This window comes from Malurus melanocephalus, unplaced genomic scaffold (assembly GCF_030028575.1).
Source record: "Malurus melanocephalus ecotype Western Australia unplaced genomic scaffold, MMel_1.1 scaffold_977, whole genome shotgun sequence".
Lineage (NCBI taxonomy): Eukaryota > Metazoa > Chordata > Aves > Passeriformes > Maluridae > Malurus > Malurus melanocephalus.
The window spans coordinates 15,030-28,618 of record NW_026624209.1 but is presented as its reverse complement, the minus strand read 5'-3'; the positions used below and the strand labels follow the sequence as shown (position 1 = coordinate 28,618).

At 48.9% G+C, this 13,589-nt stretch overlaps 1 protein-coding gene across 4 annotated transcripts in view; it reads left to right on the top strand.

Moving 5' to 3' along the window:
- The window catches only part of CACNB4 (calcium voltage-gated channel auxiliary subunit beta 4), a 53,342-nt gene extending 39,759 nt beyond the window's left edge, over positions 1 to 13,583 (top strand). Inside the window, exons 12-14 of one of the 4 annotated variants that reach the window (XM_057386504.1) lie at positions 3,466 to 3,651; positions 5,993 to 6,045; positions 8,192 to 8,254. In XM_057386504.1, coding sequence (XP_057242487.1) covers positions 3,466 to 3,651; positions 5,993 to 6,043 — 237 coding nt within the window. In that variant the 3' untranslated portion in view covers positions 6,044 to 6,045; positions 8,192 to 8,254. Of the gene's footprint in view, positions 1 to 3,465; positions 3,652 to 5,288; positions 5,844 to 5,992; positions 6,760 to 8,191 lie in introns of those variants that run through there. The other 3 variants (XM_057386503.1, XM_057386505.1, XM_057386506.1) reach the window with 3 other exon arrangements.
- The last annotated feature ends 6 nt before the right edge of the window (positions 13,584 to 13,589 follow it).

The window sequence follows — 13,589 nt, the reverse complement described above, 5'->3', positions numbered from 1 at the left end:
CCTGGAATCCTGAATCCTGCAGGGATCAGGAGAAGCTGGGCAGGGGTTGGGACAAGGCAGCTCACACTTCTGTTGGTTCTGAAAGCCACACCTGTTTTTTCTGGGAGAGGCAGTGCAAATGGGCTTGGATATGGTTTTATGTGGGATCTGTGTGGGATCTGTGTGGGATCTGTGGGATATTGGGATGGGAGTGCAGGGACCCCACTGGGTACCTGGGGCAGCCACAGCTTCTCTGGGCAGCCCGTTCTGGAGAGCTCAGCTGGGTTACATTTCTCACATGGAATTTTTTCTACATTCTGATTTCTTAAAATGCTGATGTGCAATCCCTGWGAGCCATTCAGGTCCCTCTGAGCCAACCAGGATTGTGATTTTCCTGGAGAACACAGTGATTTCTCTAAATCACATCCCTTCCCAGTTCCTGATGGGTGTGAGCTGAGGAGCTGCAGTTGCAGCTGCCCTGGTTTGGGTTGGGCTTTGCTGTGGAGTTTAAGCTGAGTTTACACACAAAGCACCCTGTGCTGTGTGAAAGCTGTGTTCCCTCTGGCACCCTGGGCAGTCTCACAGCCTTTTTTTGCTCTTTATGCAGTGATTTCCTCTTGTTCAGCTTTGCTTTCCTCACGTCAGCTGAAATGRGAGAAGTTTCTCAGAGCAGCTGTGGATCCCTGGSAGWGTCCMAGGYCAGGTTGGACAGGGCTKGGAGCACYCTGGGACAGTGAGGGTGTCCCTACCCATGGCAGGGRGTGGATGAGATCCTCTTTAAGGTCCTGTCCATCCCAAACTTGTGGSATTTTGGGATTCCATGATGTGATCCGTGTGCTGCTGCAGCTTGTTGGGTGCATYGTGGCACTGGGATTGTCCACCCTGGATCTCCTGAGCCCTGCAATTGCATTCCAGTGCTGAAGGCAAGCAGGTGAGGCCCCACTGGATCAGAAAAGCCTTTCCAGATGTCAGGGTGGCACATTTGAGCCGTGCCCCCAGCCCTGCCCTGCCCTGCCGTGCACAGGAGCTGCTCACAAACCAACTCAGCACTTTGCACCAGTGATGGGAAGGAAGTGACTGCTGACTTAGAGCTCTCCCAGGGAGGTGACAGTCTGCCTTAGCTCGAAATTCAAGTTGATCCATGATTTAATTAAGTAAAAGTTCATGGCTAAGAGCAGAGGCACTGCTCCCTCTCTCCTTTTTGCAGCTCCAGTCCCTGAAAGAGGCGAATTTGGAGGATTTGTTTAAAGGAAGCTCCTTGCAGAGGATGCAATCCTCCCTTTGTTCCTTTGCTGAGAGCCAGCCTTAAGGAATGAGCTGGTGCTGCATGTCTAGACATTTTAAAAATAGCTGTCTCTTTGGGCATATTGGAGTTCAGGAACTGCTTTCATTATTAATTCCTTGCTAATCTGCCCCCGATGCTGCTCGAGCTGGCATTGGGCACTGCAGGACTCCAGGAATATTGCAGRGCTCCAGGAACTCCACTGCAGGAACATTTCAGGGCTCGAGGAATCACAAACTGTCCATCTCTAAATGCACTGCTCACTAACAGTCCATTGTGGTTGTTATTTTTTTAAAACTGGATTCATGCCTGTGCTAAGAGTGGGTACAAACCCCTCTGTTCTGTTTGATACAACTTAAAAAATACTGAAATTGTACTGCAGCAGAATAATGAATAACAAAATKAAATTTAATTTGATTAATTCAAATATAATAGATATAACTACAAGGTGAAATTCCTTCTCCTCTCAGATACTCAGTGCTGCTACAGCAAACCAAAAGAAATAGCAGAGGAGAGTGGCCACTGATTTACTGTGTAGGACACACCACTGGGTATCCCTGGGGAATCAAAGGAGCTGGGAATGCTCCTGTGGTCAWTTCTGGACATGTTGTAAGAAAATATTGCAGAGCAATTGCTTTACTCCATGACCCTCACAAACAGGGATCTCCCTAAAAAGGGATTTCTGCCAAATAAAGCAAACCCCACTGAGCTGTGAGCAGAATTGTTAAATGCAAGAGAAAACCTGAGTGTTTGCTCTGTCATTTATTGTCCCTGTCAGACACTGAGTCAGGATCCTGCCAGGGCTGCAGCTCCTCCAGGTGACCTCCAAGGACAGCCTGAAAGGCCCCAGTTCAGTATTACTGGACAGTAAAATACAAAAAAAGTGACAGTTGTTAAGATCCTAAACCCAGTGTAATTCTTTATTTTAAAAAACACTTATTCCAAATGTTTAATTTCAATCTCTTCTAAATCCATTCCAAAGCATGTGTAAGCAAACCACACTCTTTTATTTGCTAATTTAACTGTGTTTTATCCCCAAGTGAGTGATGGACTGAAATGTGTGGTGCATCAGCATGTGGGTGAAGAGTTAAAGGGGTAAAAGCAGCAAATAAAGAGAGGAGCAAAGGAACAGCAACAAACACTGAACTGGATGAAGGGATGCAGTGTTAGGAATATTCTGATTAGAAGGAAACTCCTCCTTTCTGGCAGAGGGGGGAGCCTTTCTCTGCTGGGCTGAGAAGAGAGAATAAATTTAAAACATGTTTTTATTATTTTAAATCTTACTCTGAGAGCTGTAAAAACAGGTGGAAGAAAACAGCCTGTGGCTGGTGTTGGTCGCCCTTTACACCCGCAGCACCTGCACTTTTATTTTCCATTTCCTGTGCTRTTCTTGCAGTATTTTGCAAAGTTAAGATGAGAGATGAGATAGGAAGTTGAGCTGCTGCAAATAAGGTTGTGTTTGTCTCGAGGGGCTGTGCTGGTTCTGGCAGGTTTGAGGGATGGAGGCAGTTAGAGCAGCACGTGGAGCTGCTGCCTGAAGAATCCCTGAAGAGGGAATGTTGCTCCTGTCAGGGCTGCTCGCTGCCTTCCCTGCTGTGGGAATGTTTTGAGGGCTTAGCACTGGAAAGAAATGAATTCATTTGAGAGTTTTGTACCCTGGAGTAAAATAGGGCTCATGCAACACCCAGGGACAGTGTGCAGTGTCTCTGAGGGCTTTGGCTCCTGGTCACCYTCTAAAGCCACTTGTACCATTTTCTTTTCCAGCCACACAATCATGGRATGGTTTGGSTTGGAAGGGACCTTAAAGCCMATCCAGTRCCACCCCCTGCCATGGGCAGGRACACTTYCCATTATCCCAGGCTGCTCCCAGCCCCRTCCAACCTGGCYTTGGGCACTGCCAGGGATCCAGGGRCARCCACAGCTTCTCTGGGCACCCTGTGCCAGGGCCACCCCACCCTCAGAGGGYGGAATKCCTTCCYCATCTCCCTCCATCCCTGCTGTGTTTCCATGTGAATCCATGTGAATCCATATGAATCCACGTAAATCCATCCCCCAGTCACCCCATGCTGTTGTAAAARCCCCTCTCCATCCTGCCAGCTCCCTCCTGCCACCCCATTATTCAGTAATCCCAAAGCTCAGTGTGACACAAAGCTCTGCATTCCCCGTGTCCCCCGGCCATTTCTGACCCGTGTCCCTGTGCCCAGGACATGTTTGACGTGATCCTGGAYGAGAACCAGCTGGAGGACGCCTGYGAGCACCTGGCCGAGTACCTGGAGGCGTACTGGAGAGCCACGCACACGTCCAGCGCCACGCCCATGACCCCCCTGCTGGGCAGGAACCTGGGCTCCAGCGCCCTGTCCCCGTACCCCGCTGCCATCTCCGGCCTGCAGGTAGGAGCCCCCGGCGCCGCCCCCGCCCTGCTCGGCCTGCCCGGGGCAGCGCTGTGACACCGGCTGAGGTGGCCAGTGACACGGTGTGACACGGTGTGACAGCGTGTGATGTGCCCAGTGTGACACGGTGTGACACAGTGACATGATCCGTGTGACGTGCCCAGTGTGACACTGTGACATGATTAGTGTGACGTGGCCAGTGTGACACGTGTGACACCGGGTGAGGTGCCCGGTGTGACACGGTGTGACACGGTGTGACGTGACCAGTGTGACACGGTGTGACACGGTGTGAGGTGCCCACTGTGACACAGTGTGACACTCTGACATGATCAGTGTGACATGCCCGCTGTGACACAGTGTGACACTGTGACATGATCAGCGTGATGTGCCCAGTGTGACACGGTGTGACACTCTGACATGATCAGTGTGACATGCCCAGTGTGACACAGTGTGACGTGCCTGCTGTGACACGGTGTGACACTCTGACATGATCAGTGTGAGGTGCCCACTGTGACACGGTGTGACACTGTGACATGATCAGTGTGATGTGCCCAGTGTGACACTGTGTGACACTGTGACATGCTCAGTATCACATGCCCAGTGTGACACTGATGTGCCCAGTGTGACACACAGTGACACACCCAGTGTGATGTGCCCGGTGTGACACACTGATGTGCCCGGTGTGACGTGCCCACTGTGACACACTTGGTGTGACACTGTGACATGCTCAGTGTGATGTGCCCAGTGTGACATGCCCGGTGTGACAATGTTCAGTGTGACAGCCTGGTGTGACATGCCCAGCGTGCCACTGACATGCCCGCTGTGACACAGTGCCACACCTGGTGTGACAATGCTCAGTGTGACATGCCTGGTGTGATGTGGCCAGTGTGACACTGTGACATGCCCAGTATGACACCCCTGGTGTGACATGCTCGCTGTGACACACTGATGTGCCTGGTGTGACATGCCTAATGTGACACACTCAGTGTGACACTGTGACATGCCTAGTGTGACACACTCAGTGTGACATGCCCAGTGTGACACACTGCCACACCCGTGTGATGTGCCCGGTGTGACAATGCCCAGTGTGACACGCTCAGTTTGACACACTGATGTGCCCAGTGTGACCTGCCCGGTGTGACACTGACATACCCGCTGTGACACGCTGGTGTGACACGCTCAGTGTGACACACTGTGCCATGCCCAGTGTGACATGCCCGGTGTGACACTCTCAGTGTGACACTCTCAGTGTGACATGCCCGGTGTGACACTCTCAGTGTGACACTCTCAGTGTGACATGCCCTGTGTGACATTCCCACTGTGACACTCTCAGTGTGACACTCTCGATGTGACATCGCTCCCCCGCTCTGGGAGCCTGCACTCCACTGCAGGAGCTCAGGGTGGAACAGGGAGGAAGCAGCTCCTGATCCCAGTGCTGGACACTGGGAATGCTCTGCCTTTAGTGGGAATTAAACCAGCCAGGAGTCAGCTCTGTAATTATCCCATTGATTATTATTCTACCCTCATAACTTCACCAAACGTTCACTTTTGGGTGGAAAAGCTTTTTCTTTGAGTGTGAATAAAAGACATTTATTTTTTTACCCAYTGAAAAAAATTGTGACCCTTTTTTTCCACAGGGATAGCTCAGACTCGGCTGAACTTTGACACTTCAATCGTGGCATGTAAATAGTCCTTAATGAGAAGTACGTGCTTTATTAAGTTTGAAACCAGAAATGTTTGGGGTTAATAAYTGGGAATGCTTGAGGGGCTCAGGATTGCAGGGAGCTTTAAATCCTGCAAGTTGCAGTGTGTGGGGGACTCCAGGAGTGTCACTTGCTAATGTACAGAAATAGAACTGAACAAATGACATTTAATGAATACTTCACCTGACAAATGTAACGTCTGCTCTGCTTGTGGAGTGTCTGGAAGCAGGTAACAGTTTTGGAGGAAATGACTGTTGTTTGGTGTTTTCAGTTAACATCCAGCTGGTTTTGCTGTGAGTGAGCTGCACTTCCCTGAAGGTGCTTAATTCCTGCACTCACCTTTCTAAAGCCTGGTTTTACTGGGGCCAGCAAGTCACTGTCTCCTGAGTGGCTGAATGCACAAGCACTGTTCTGTTACTAATGACATGCACATGTAAACTGTTGTTTCCATTTTCCACTTGCCTTAAAAATTTCAGTTTTCCATCCCTTCATGCCAATAAAATGCCATCTGCAGAACTTTCACCTCTTCAGTTTCATTTTGAGAACTGGGTGTATCCACAGAATTTTTTTCAGGCATTTATTTCTCTCTGATCAATGGACACCAGCAATAACTGTGAAATGTTGCTCCATTTACTTAGGGAAAACTCACACTGAAGATGAAAATCACCCCTGTGCAGTGGGCTGGCTGAAGGTATGCATCACTTAATCCCCACTTCACCCGAATTCCAAAGGGTTTCGGTGGGATCAATGGTGCTGGTGCTCTGCAGAGGGGTAAATTTCTCCTGGAGTGAACCATGCCCGAGCAGAGGCTGCAGGTTTTCCGTGCCAGGAGGGTTCAGGCCCTGCTGTTTTCCACGCTTATCTCACAGTAAGGACTTCCACCATCCCTGTTATCCACGTGGAGGTTTTGTACTAACCCAAACCTTTGGAAGGGTTTGCCTCAGCTTTCGCTGTGAGGATGTGTGTGATAATTAGAAAGCACTCAGGCTAATTAAACTAGCAAAGGTGCTTGTGATTCAGGGAGATTTTATATTCCTTATGCCCTTGGTACCTGTGGGACTGAAAAGCAAAAGCCCAAAGCCTCACGTAGCAGTGAGCCTGATCCAGGTGTGCTGGGACAGGCTGTCCCTGCTCCACCAAGTCCAGCTTTGGGAGGCTCCCTTWCTGACCTGCCTGTGGCCTGGACTTTGGATTAGTGAGAACTGAAAGTTGGGATTGAACTCCTGACTCATGGAGGTCACGAGGGTGACGTTGTGTGGCACAGAGCCAGGGCAGTGCCAGCGGGCACAGGCGGCAGTGCTGGCTCTGCTGGGARTCGCCTTCCTTAAAGGGAAGGGGTCAGTGCTGAGCTGGGGCTGTTCCCAGTCTGCAGGGGGAACAGGGAATTTGGTCTTTGCCAGCACTCCCTTGAAAAATATTTATTGTCCTGAGAAGCTGTGGCTGCCCCTGGATCCCTGGCACTGTCCAAGGCCGAGTTGGACATTGGGGCTTGGAGCACCCTGGGATGGTGGGAGGTGTCCCTGCTCATGGCAGGGGTGGCACTGGATGACCGGGCAGGGACACCTTCCCCTATCCCAGGCTGCTCCAAATCCCAATGTCCAATCTGGCCTTGACAGTGCCAGGGATCCAGGGGCAGCCACAGCTTCTCTGGGCACTCCCAGCCAAGAATTCCCAATATCCCACCCATCCCTGCCCTCTGGCAGTGTGACCCCATTCCCTGGGTCCTGTCCCTCCATCCCTTGGCCCCAGTCCCTCTCCAGCTCTCCTGGAGCCCCTTCAGGCCCCAAAAGGGGCTCTGAGCTCTCCCTGGATCTTCCCTTCTCCAGGGGAACATTTCCAGCTCTCCCAGCCTGGCTGTAATTGCTGGAGCACTTTGCTGTGCAATCCCCACTAAAACCTGMTGCTCTGAGGAGAATTTGGGGATCCTGTGGTTGGAGCTGCTGCCCTCGTTCAGGGCCCCTCTCCAGGAGTTTCCCTGGCAGCAGCACCCGGAGCTGTGCTCGCTGTAACCACACACCCACTGCTCCATCCCTGCCCCGTCCACACCAGCCTTGGGTATCAATTATTCAGGAGAACAGTCGCCAGGCAGAGGCTGTAGCAGCARGAGGAAGGTTTTATATCCCACAGAGCAGGGGCTGGAGTTTCAGCACAGAGATTGTCCTAAGAGATGTGTGCTGATACGCCTGAGAGGTTTAATGAGTGGTRGAAGCAAACAAAATACTTACTTTAGGCTGTTTCTTCATTATGCCAAAAAAWTACAAACTGATTCTGTTTATGAGACAAATGATGGGCATTGCCATTATGGGAATGTGAGGAGAGCAAAGGCTTCTTAGGAAGGGATTTTCTGTCCCCAGCATATTTCAAATACTGTGATTCAGTTGAAAGAATTTGTTATTATCTCATCATTTTAGCCTCCCCTTGGCTGCCTGCTGAGGTCACAGGAAGGGTTTGAAGTAAGGCTCAGAGCTGCACCTTTAAAAACAGCCCAAACAAACATCTCAGATGTTTTCCAAAAGCACAGAAATAAAACGCTTATACATTCCCTAAGCAGAGTTAGCAGCGTGAATGTTCCTGATCAGAGAAAAGTGATAAATGCTGACTACATCAGCTCACTTTTCATGCTCGCTGCGATGCGCGCAGGGCGAGCCCGCGCTCCTGCTCCCGCTGCGGCACCGGGGCCGGTGCGCTCATGGCCCTGCAGCAGCCGGCCTTGGCCACCCCACGGCCCCSAGGAGGCGGCTGCTGGACGGCCGGGGCTGGAGCCAGGGTGAGCAGGAGCTGAACCGGGATAAACCCCCGGTACAGGAATTAACGCTGCCCTTGTTTGGCCCCCGCAGAGCCAGCGCGGGAGGCACGGCGGCCACTCCGCGGAGAGCTCTCCCGTCGAGCGCCGCAGCCTCRTGACCTCCGACGAGAACTACCACAACGAGAGGGCTCGGAAGAGCAGGAACCGCTTGTCTTCCAGTTCCCAGCACAGCCGAGACCACTATCCCCTCGTGGAAGAGGAATACTCCGACCCCTACCAGGACTCGTACAAACCGCACCGGACCCGCGGCTCCCCCGGCGGGTACAGCCACGACTCGCGGCACCGGCTCTGAGGCCGGGGAAGCCGGGGAGAAGCGGATCCGTGCGTTGGTACCTCGCCATCGTAGCCAGGAGTAACCGTAGGATCGCGTTCACCCGGCGGGTGCCACCGCCCCGCTTGGCCTCCATCGTTGTTTCATTCGAGGGCGACACAACCCGGCCCGGCCCTTCCGTTTCTGCCCGATCATAGAGGTTGTTTTTGGGATTATTTTTTGGGTTTAATAACAGCATTTGCATTTATAGCCGTATTATTTTTTTTTTTTCTCGTCGTTAGGTATTAGACACATCCGTTTGTAATTTCGGGTACTTATCGAGGCACTTATAAAATAATTTCCTGTGCTGGAAATTCCAAATGACCAGTTCCAGTTGGAACCAATTTATAAACCAATTCCTGTTGGAATTTGGGTGAATTGACTGGAAAGTCGACGTGAGCATGTTGGGAAAAAAAAAAAAACAAACACAAAGAAAAATCTGAAAATTACAAACCACTGGAAGCCAGAAAGTCAGCTCCAGTATTTGTTTGCTGGGAGCTCAATTTCCATTTCAGGTTAGAATGAAAGGATTTATTCTAACGATTTCTTTCCAGAATGGCTTTTTCAGACAAACCAAATGTAAACTCTCGAGAGTGCCAAATATCCCAAATTATTGCAGCAGTTACAAAACGCTTTCCAGTTTGAAATTATTTTTAGACCTGGCATGAATGTTGCAGCCAAATGATTCTTGAGTTCAGCCAGTCCTGACAGTTTTGTCGGGACTGGCAGGGAGGAACTGCGACAGGAGACGGGAAATAGGGACAGGAAAAGGAACAAACTCCATCGTTTATGTGCTTGGAGGTTGGGAATAGTTTTTTTTTCCTCTCTTTTACCTGAATACAGCTAGAAGTCCCAAAATGGAACAGAGTGTAGAGACATCAGATTTTTGTCCCATTTTTTCTCCTGCTTTTTAAATGAAAAACAATCTGCTCCTCTTACCCAATGTGTAGAGTTCCTACATCCCAGTACCCCGAGTAGCTGCCTACAGATTCCATCTTCCCAAATCCACCTCGGAATGTCTGACAACTCCATCAGCGCACAAAAACTCTCCAGAAGATCCATTCCAACCATGAAATCCGAGGGGAGGGAGTGGGGTTAGATGCTCATCAGTGATGAACATTTCAAAACAACATCATGGTCAGAATTGCAATAAAAAGGGAATATCAGACAAAAATCTGCTCCCAGGGAAGTCGTAGAGCTGATTCTGAGTTTTGGATTCCAAGAGCTATGATAAATCCTTGGAGATATTGCTGCCTTACTTCCCAACAACCATTTCTTTCACCTGCTGAGTCCTGAGTTCCTTCAGAGAGATGAATTCCTGTGGTTGGACCCTGTGTTTTACACCATCAGCGAAGCCTTAGATCCCACGGGATGGAAAATGGAGCCCATTTTGTACAATCACYACCATCTTCCAGCAGAGCCTCCTGGAATTCCCTGCCACACACATTCCCTGGAATTGACACAATTATGCTGAACACGCATYTGTTTGTGCAGGTTCATGTCAAAACTATTTTTTTCCCCCAAAAATAAGGATCATTAACTTTATTATTTGCTTGTTTTCCTCCCAAAGCCTGCTGAACCCAGGCTTTGACAGCATGTAGCACTAAAGGAATTTCTGGAATATTCCAGTTTCTTCTGCTTCCTGGACCAGTTGGCAAAGACCACTGGGTGTTTCCACCATCCTGGAGTCTGATTATCCCTTGAAATTACTGGGAAAAGGAATCCCTGTCCTTTGTGGGATCATCTCCACGCCCATCTCCAGCAGATTGAAAGGTTGATGAATTATTTCAATGACCCCCCTGCCTAACAGGCAGCTCCAGCACCACTGGATGATCCAAATGGACCAGTTACCAAGGAAAATATTGAAATCTCTGTATCCACTGGAGTCCCCGAGTTCTGGATGGATCTGCCAGATCTGATCCTGCGATTCCCTCCGGCTGCAGACGCCAGAGGAGCTCAGAGGTTGAGGGAGCRTGGCAGGACCCGGCCTGGGATTGCCTCCTCCAGGATTTTGTGCTTCAGCACGGTGGAGCATCCTCCAGGAAGTTTTCCAGCCCTTTTTCCAYGTACAGCACACACAGCCCTGCATGAGAAAGGAGGCGTTCCCATTCTTCTCTGAGCTTTGAGCCCCTCGTTTGTGCATCACAGGGGAGCTGTGGAACCCTGGCCAGCAGCTGCTTCTCTGTATCCTGCAGTAGATTAGGGATCAGCTCATTAACTGCTTGAGGAGATTTGCATATTTGCATATTGGGATTTCCTAGAGCCTTTGGAGCCTTGTTTGAAGTCTTCCATGTCRCAGCAGGCGAGGGAAGGATCCCCAGCCACCGCCCACCTGCACAATCCCATCACCTGAAACATCTCAAGTGCCAAAACAACTTGGGTTTGACAAAAACGAGCTCGTGAGGGCCTTTATTCCATGGAGTTAAGCTGACTTGACTCCTGGGTGTCTCTCCCAGAGCCCATTCCATTGTCATATAAGGAACCAGGGGCCCTGCAGCTCTCCCTCCTTGYTGGGTGTTAAATTCTTCGAAAAGAGATATTTCCTTCAGTGCAAATACCTCAGCCATGCTGGGAGACTGTTCATATATTGCAGATACTGTGGGCAGTCTGTTTGAAAAGGGAATTTGTGTTCAGGACACAGCAAGGAGTGAAAGCTGTGCTGGGGATCTGGGTTGGGAATTCCATATTCCTGCTGGGATTCCAGCACTGCTGAGCAGATCKGCTGTGCTTTAATTTGTGGAGTTCAGGTATTTCTGACTGAGGCTATCCAGCCTCATTCTCCAGGCCTCACATCATTTCTTGTTATTAAAATACAGTTAAARACCAGAGCTCTGTTCCTAAGCTCTGGTACAAACAGAGGGTTTAGAAATGTTTATAAAAGAGGGATTTTTCTAAGTTCTGTTGTTATCTGAGTCTCTCATTCGGACACTTCRGGATTAACAAGGATTTAACCAATCAAGGTGATAACAACAATCTCTAAAGAGAAAATTCAGCACACTCTTATGTTTGTGAATCAATTATTTGAATTGTTAACCTTTRAATTTCAAATACTTTCTCCCTGGAGTCGTATTTAACGTGTACAGATTCTTTTCCTGATGCCAAACATTTCTCTCCTGGGATGTGCAACTCACAGCTGCTGATATTTGTAATTTCGGTTTGATGCCAAATCGTCTGAATTCAGTTTGGTCTCAATGCTACAGAATTCCCTGGAGCAGCCCAGAATCTCCTGTCCTTCCTGACTTCACCATTCCAAAATAATGTTGTTAATCCTGTTGTTCACAGCACACTGATTTGGGTAAGTCAGGGGTTCTTTAATAATGCATTAAATGTGTCCTCTGCTGGATTTTCTTTCAGGAGTTCAGTACTTCCTGAACTTGTCCTTGATCCCACACTCCAAATGTTTATTCGAGGCAAAATAATTGGAGATCACAGATGACAAAATTGGATTTATATTTYATAAAATGCCATTTATACAAACCTGAGTTTGCTCCTAAAAATGGGCCTTTTAAAATGAGGTTCTGCTACCCCTGTTGGTGCCAGTCCAGGTTTGGATCCACAGGATTCAGGGCCCTGTAATGCAGCCAAGCTTAGCTCTGGGGAAATGGAGTTAAAATGATCCTAAAAGACAGTGTGGTGTCRTTTGAATAACCTTGGTGAGGGTGTTATCAAGCCCAGTTTTATTTTTTATTGAAAAATAAAGGTATGTCTTTAACATTAAAGGGATTTTTTAATAAAGTTGTAAAATACATGTAACAAATTAACTCAGAGAAAGAGGTGGAAATGCTACTTAGAAATTTCAGATTTTCTTTTTTCTGTGTGRAATCCGTTCAAAAAGTCAGGAGAAATATTGTGATTAAATCCACGTAGAGAATTTGGGGAGGAGATGGAAATCATTTCAAGTGATGATGAGTGTCACTCCTTTATTCCTTTTACACTGGGAGCAGCCTTGGCTTGGCCTCAGGATGGTTCACAGCCCTGCTTTGGGAATTTGGGAATCCCTGGATTCCTTGGCAGAGTTCCTGTCTGGACATCCCACCCAGGAATGTCCCCTCCTGTCCTACCCTGCCTTATCAATATTGCCTGAAAAACAAACTCATTAATTGCACCATCCCCGTGTTMAATCTGCTCTGCAGGCACAGCAGAGCATCCACAGAGCTCCAAGTGATCTCTTTGGCCAACGGTGTAAGAACAGAGCAAGGGAAAAGAAGCACATTTGTAATAGCACAAATTCCCAATAATTCCAGTAATTCCACTCCTGCATCTGGCATCGTGTGTTTGGAACCAAGGGGGAGATTTCGGATCCAGCATCAGTGGATTTATTGCATTTTTGATCTGTTTACTCGCTGCCTGATAYTTCAGCAGTTGATTTTGGCATTTTGCACATGGGATTGATTTTTCAATAACTTGTATCCCTTCCATATTAATTAATTAATGACAACAAAACRAACCTCTTAAAATCACAAAGCCCACTGCATTCATTTCTGCTGATTTCCTCCTGGAAGCTGAAATCACGTTAATGACTTTAATTTTGGCCAGCGTGTAGATTTGGGATGTAGCCCAAGGTCGGGAATGAAGCTCTCCCAGGAGATGTTTGTGGGGATCTGGAGCTTGGAGATGAGGGAGAGAACAGTGTCACAGCCCCCAAAAATTGCTGAGAATTGAGAATCTAAAGGGAAGGGAGGGTAAGGAATGYGTGTGTGGGCCCAGGTGTGTTTAGGGTTGGGACACACCTGATTTGATTCTCTTCAGTCAGCAAAGTGCAGATTGTGTGTAACCAGAGCGGGGAGAATGTTGGGATCAGCCATTCCAACTGCAAACTCCAGACCTTGGGCTTCTCAGATCCCAGAAAATCTGTCTCTCAGCCAGACTGGTTCCCAGTGAGCCTGGCAGTGCTGCCTCACTGGGAGCCAGTTTGGAGTCACGCTGGTGAAKACATTCCTGCCTTTACTGGGACAAACCCACCCCAAATTTGTGTTCTCTGCTGATTTTCCCTTTGTTTTGCCCTATAGACCCTGTGTGTGTAGCACCCGACCAGGCATGTGGGTACCATATACTATGCAATGTGTACAGTGGTGCATGCTCTGCTCTCCCTCTGCTTTTAGTGGCTTTCAAAGAAAAC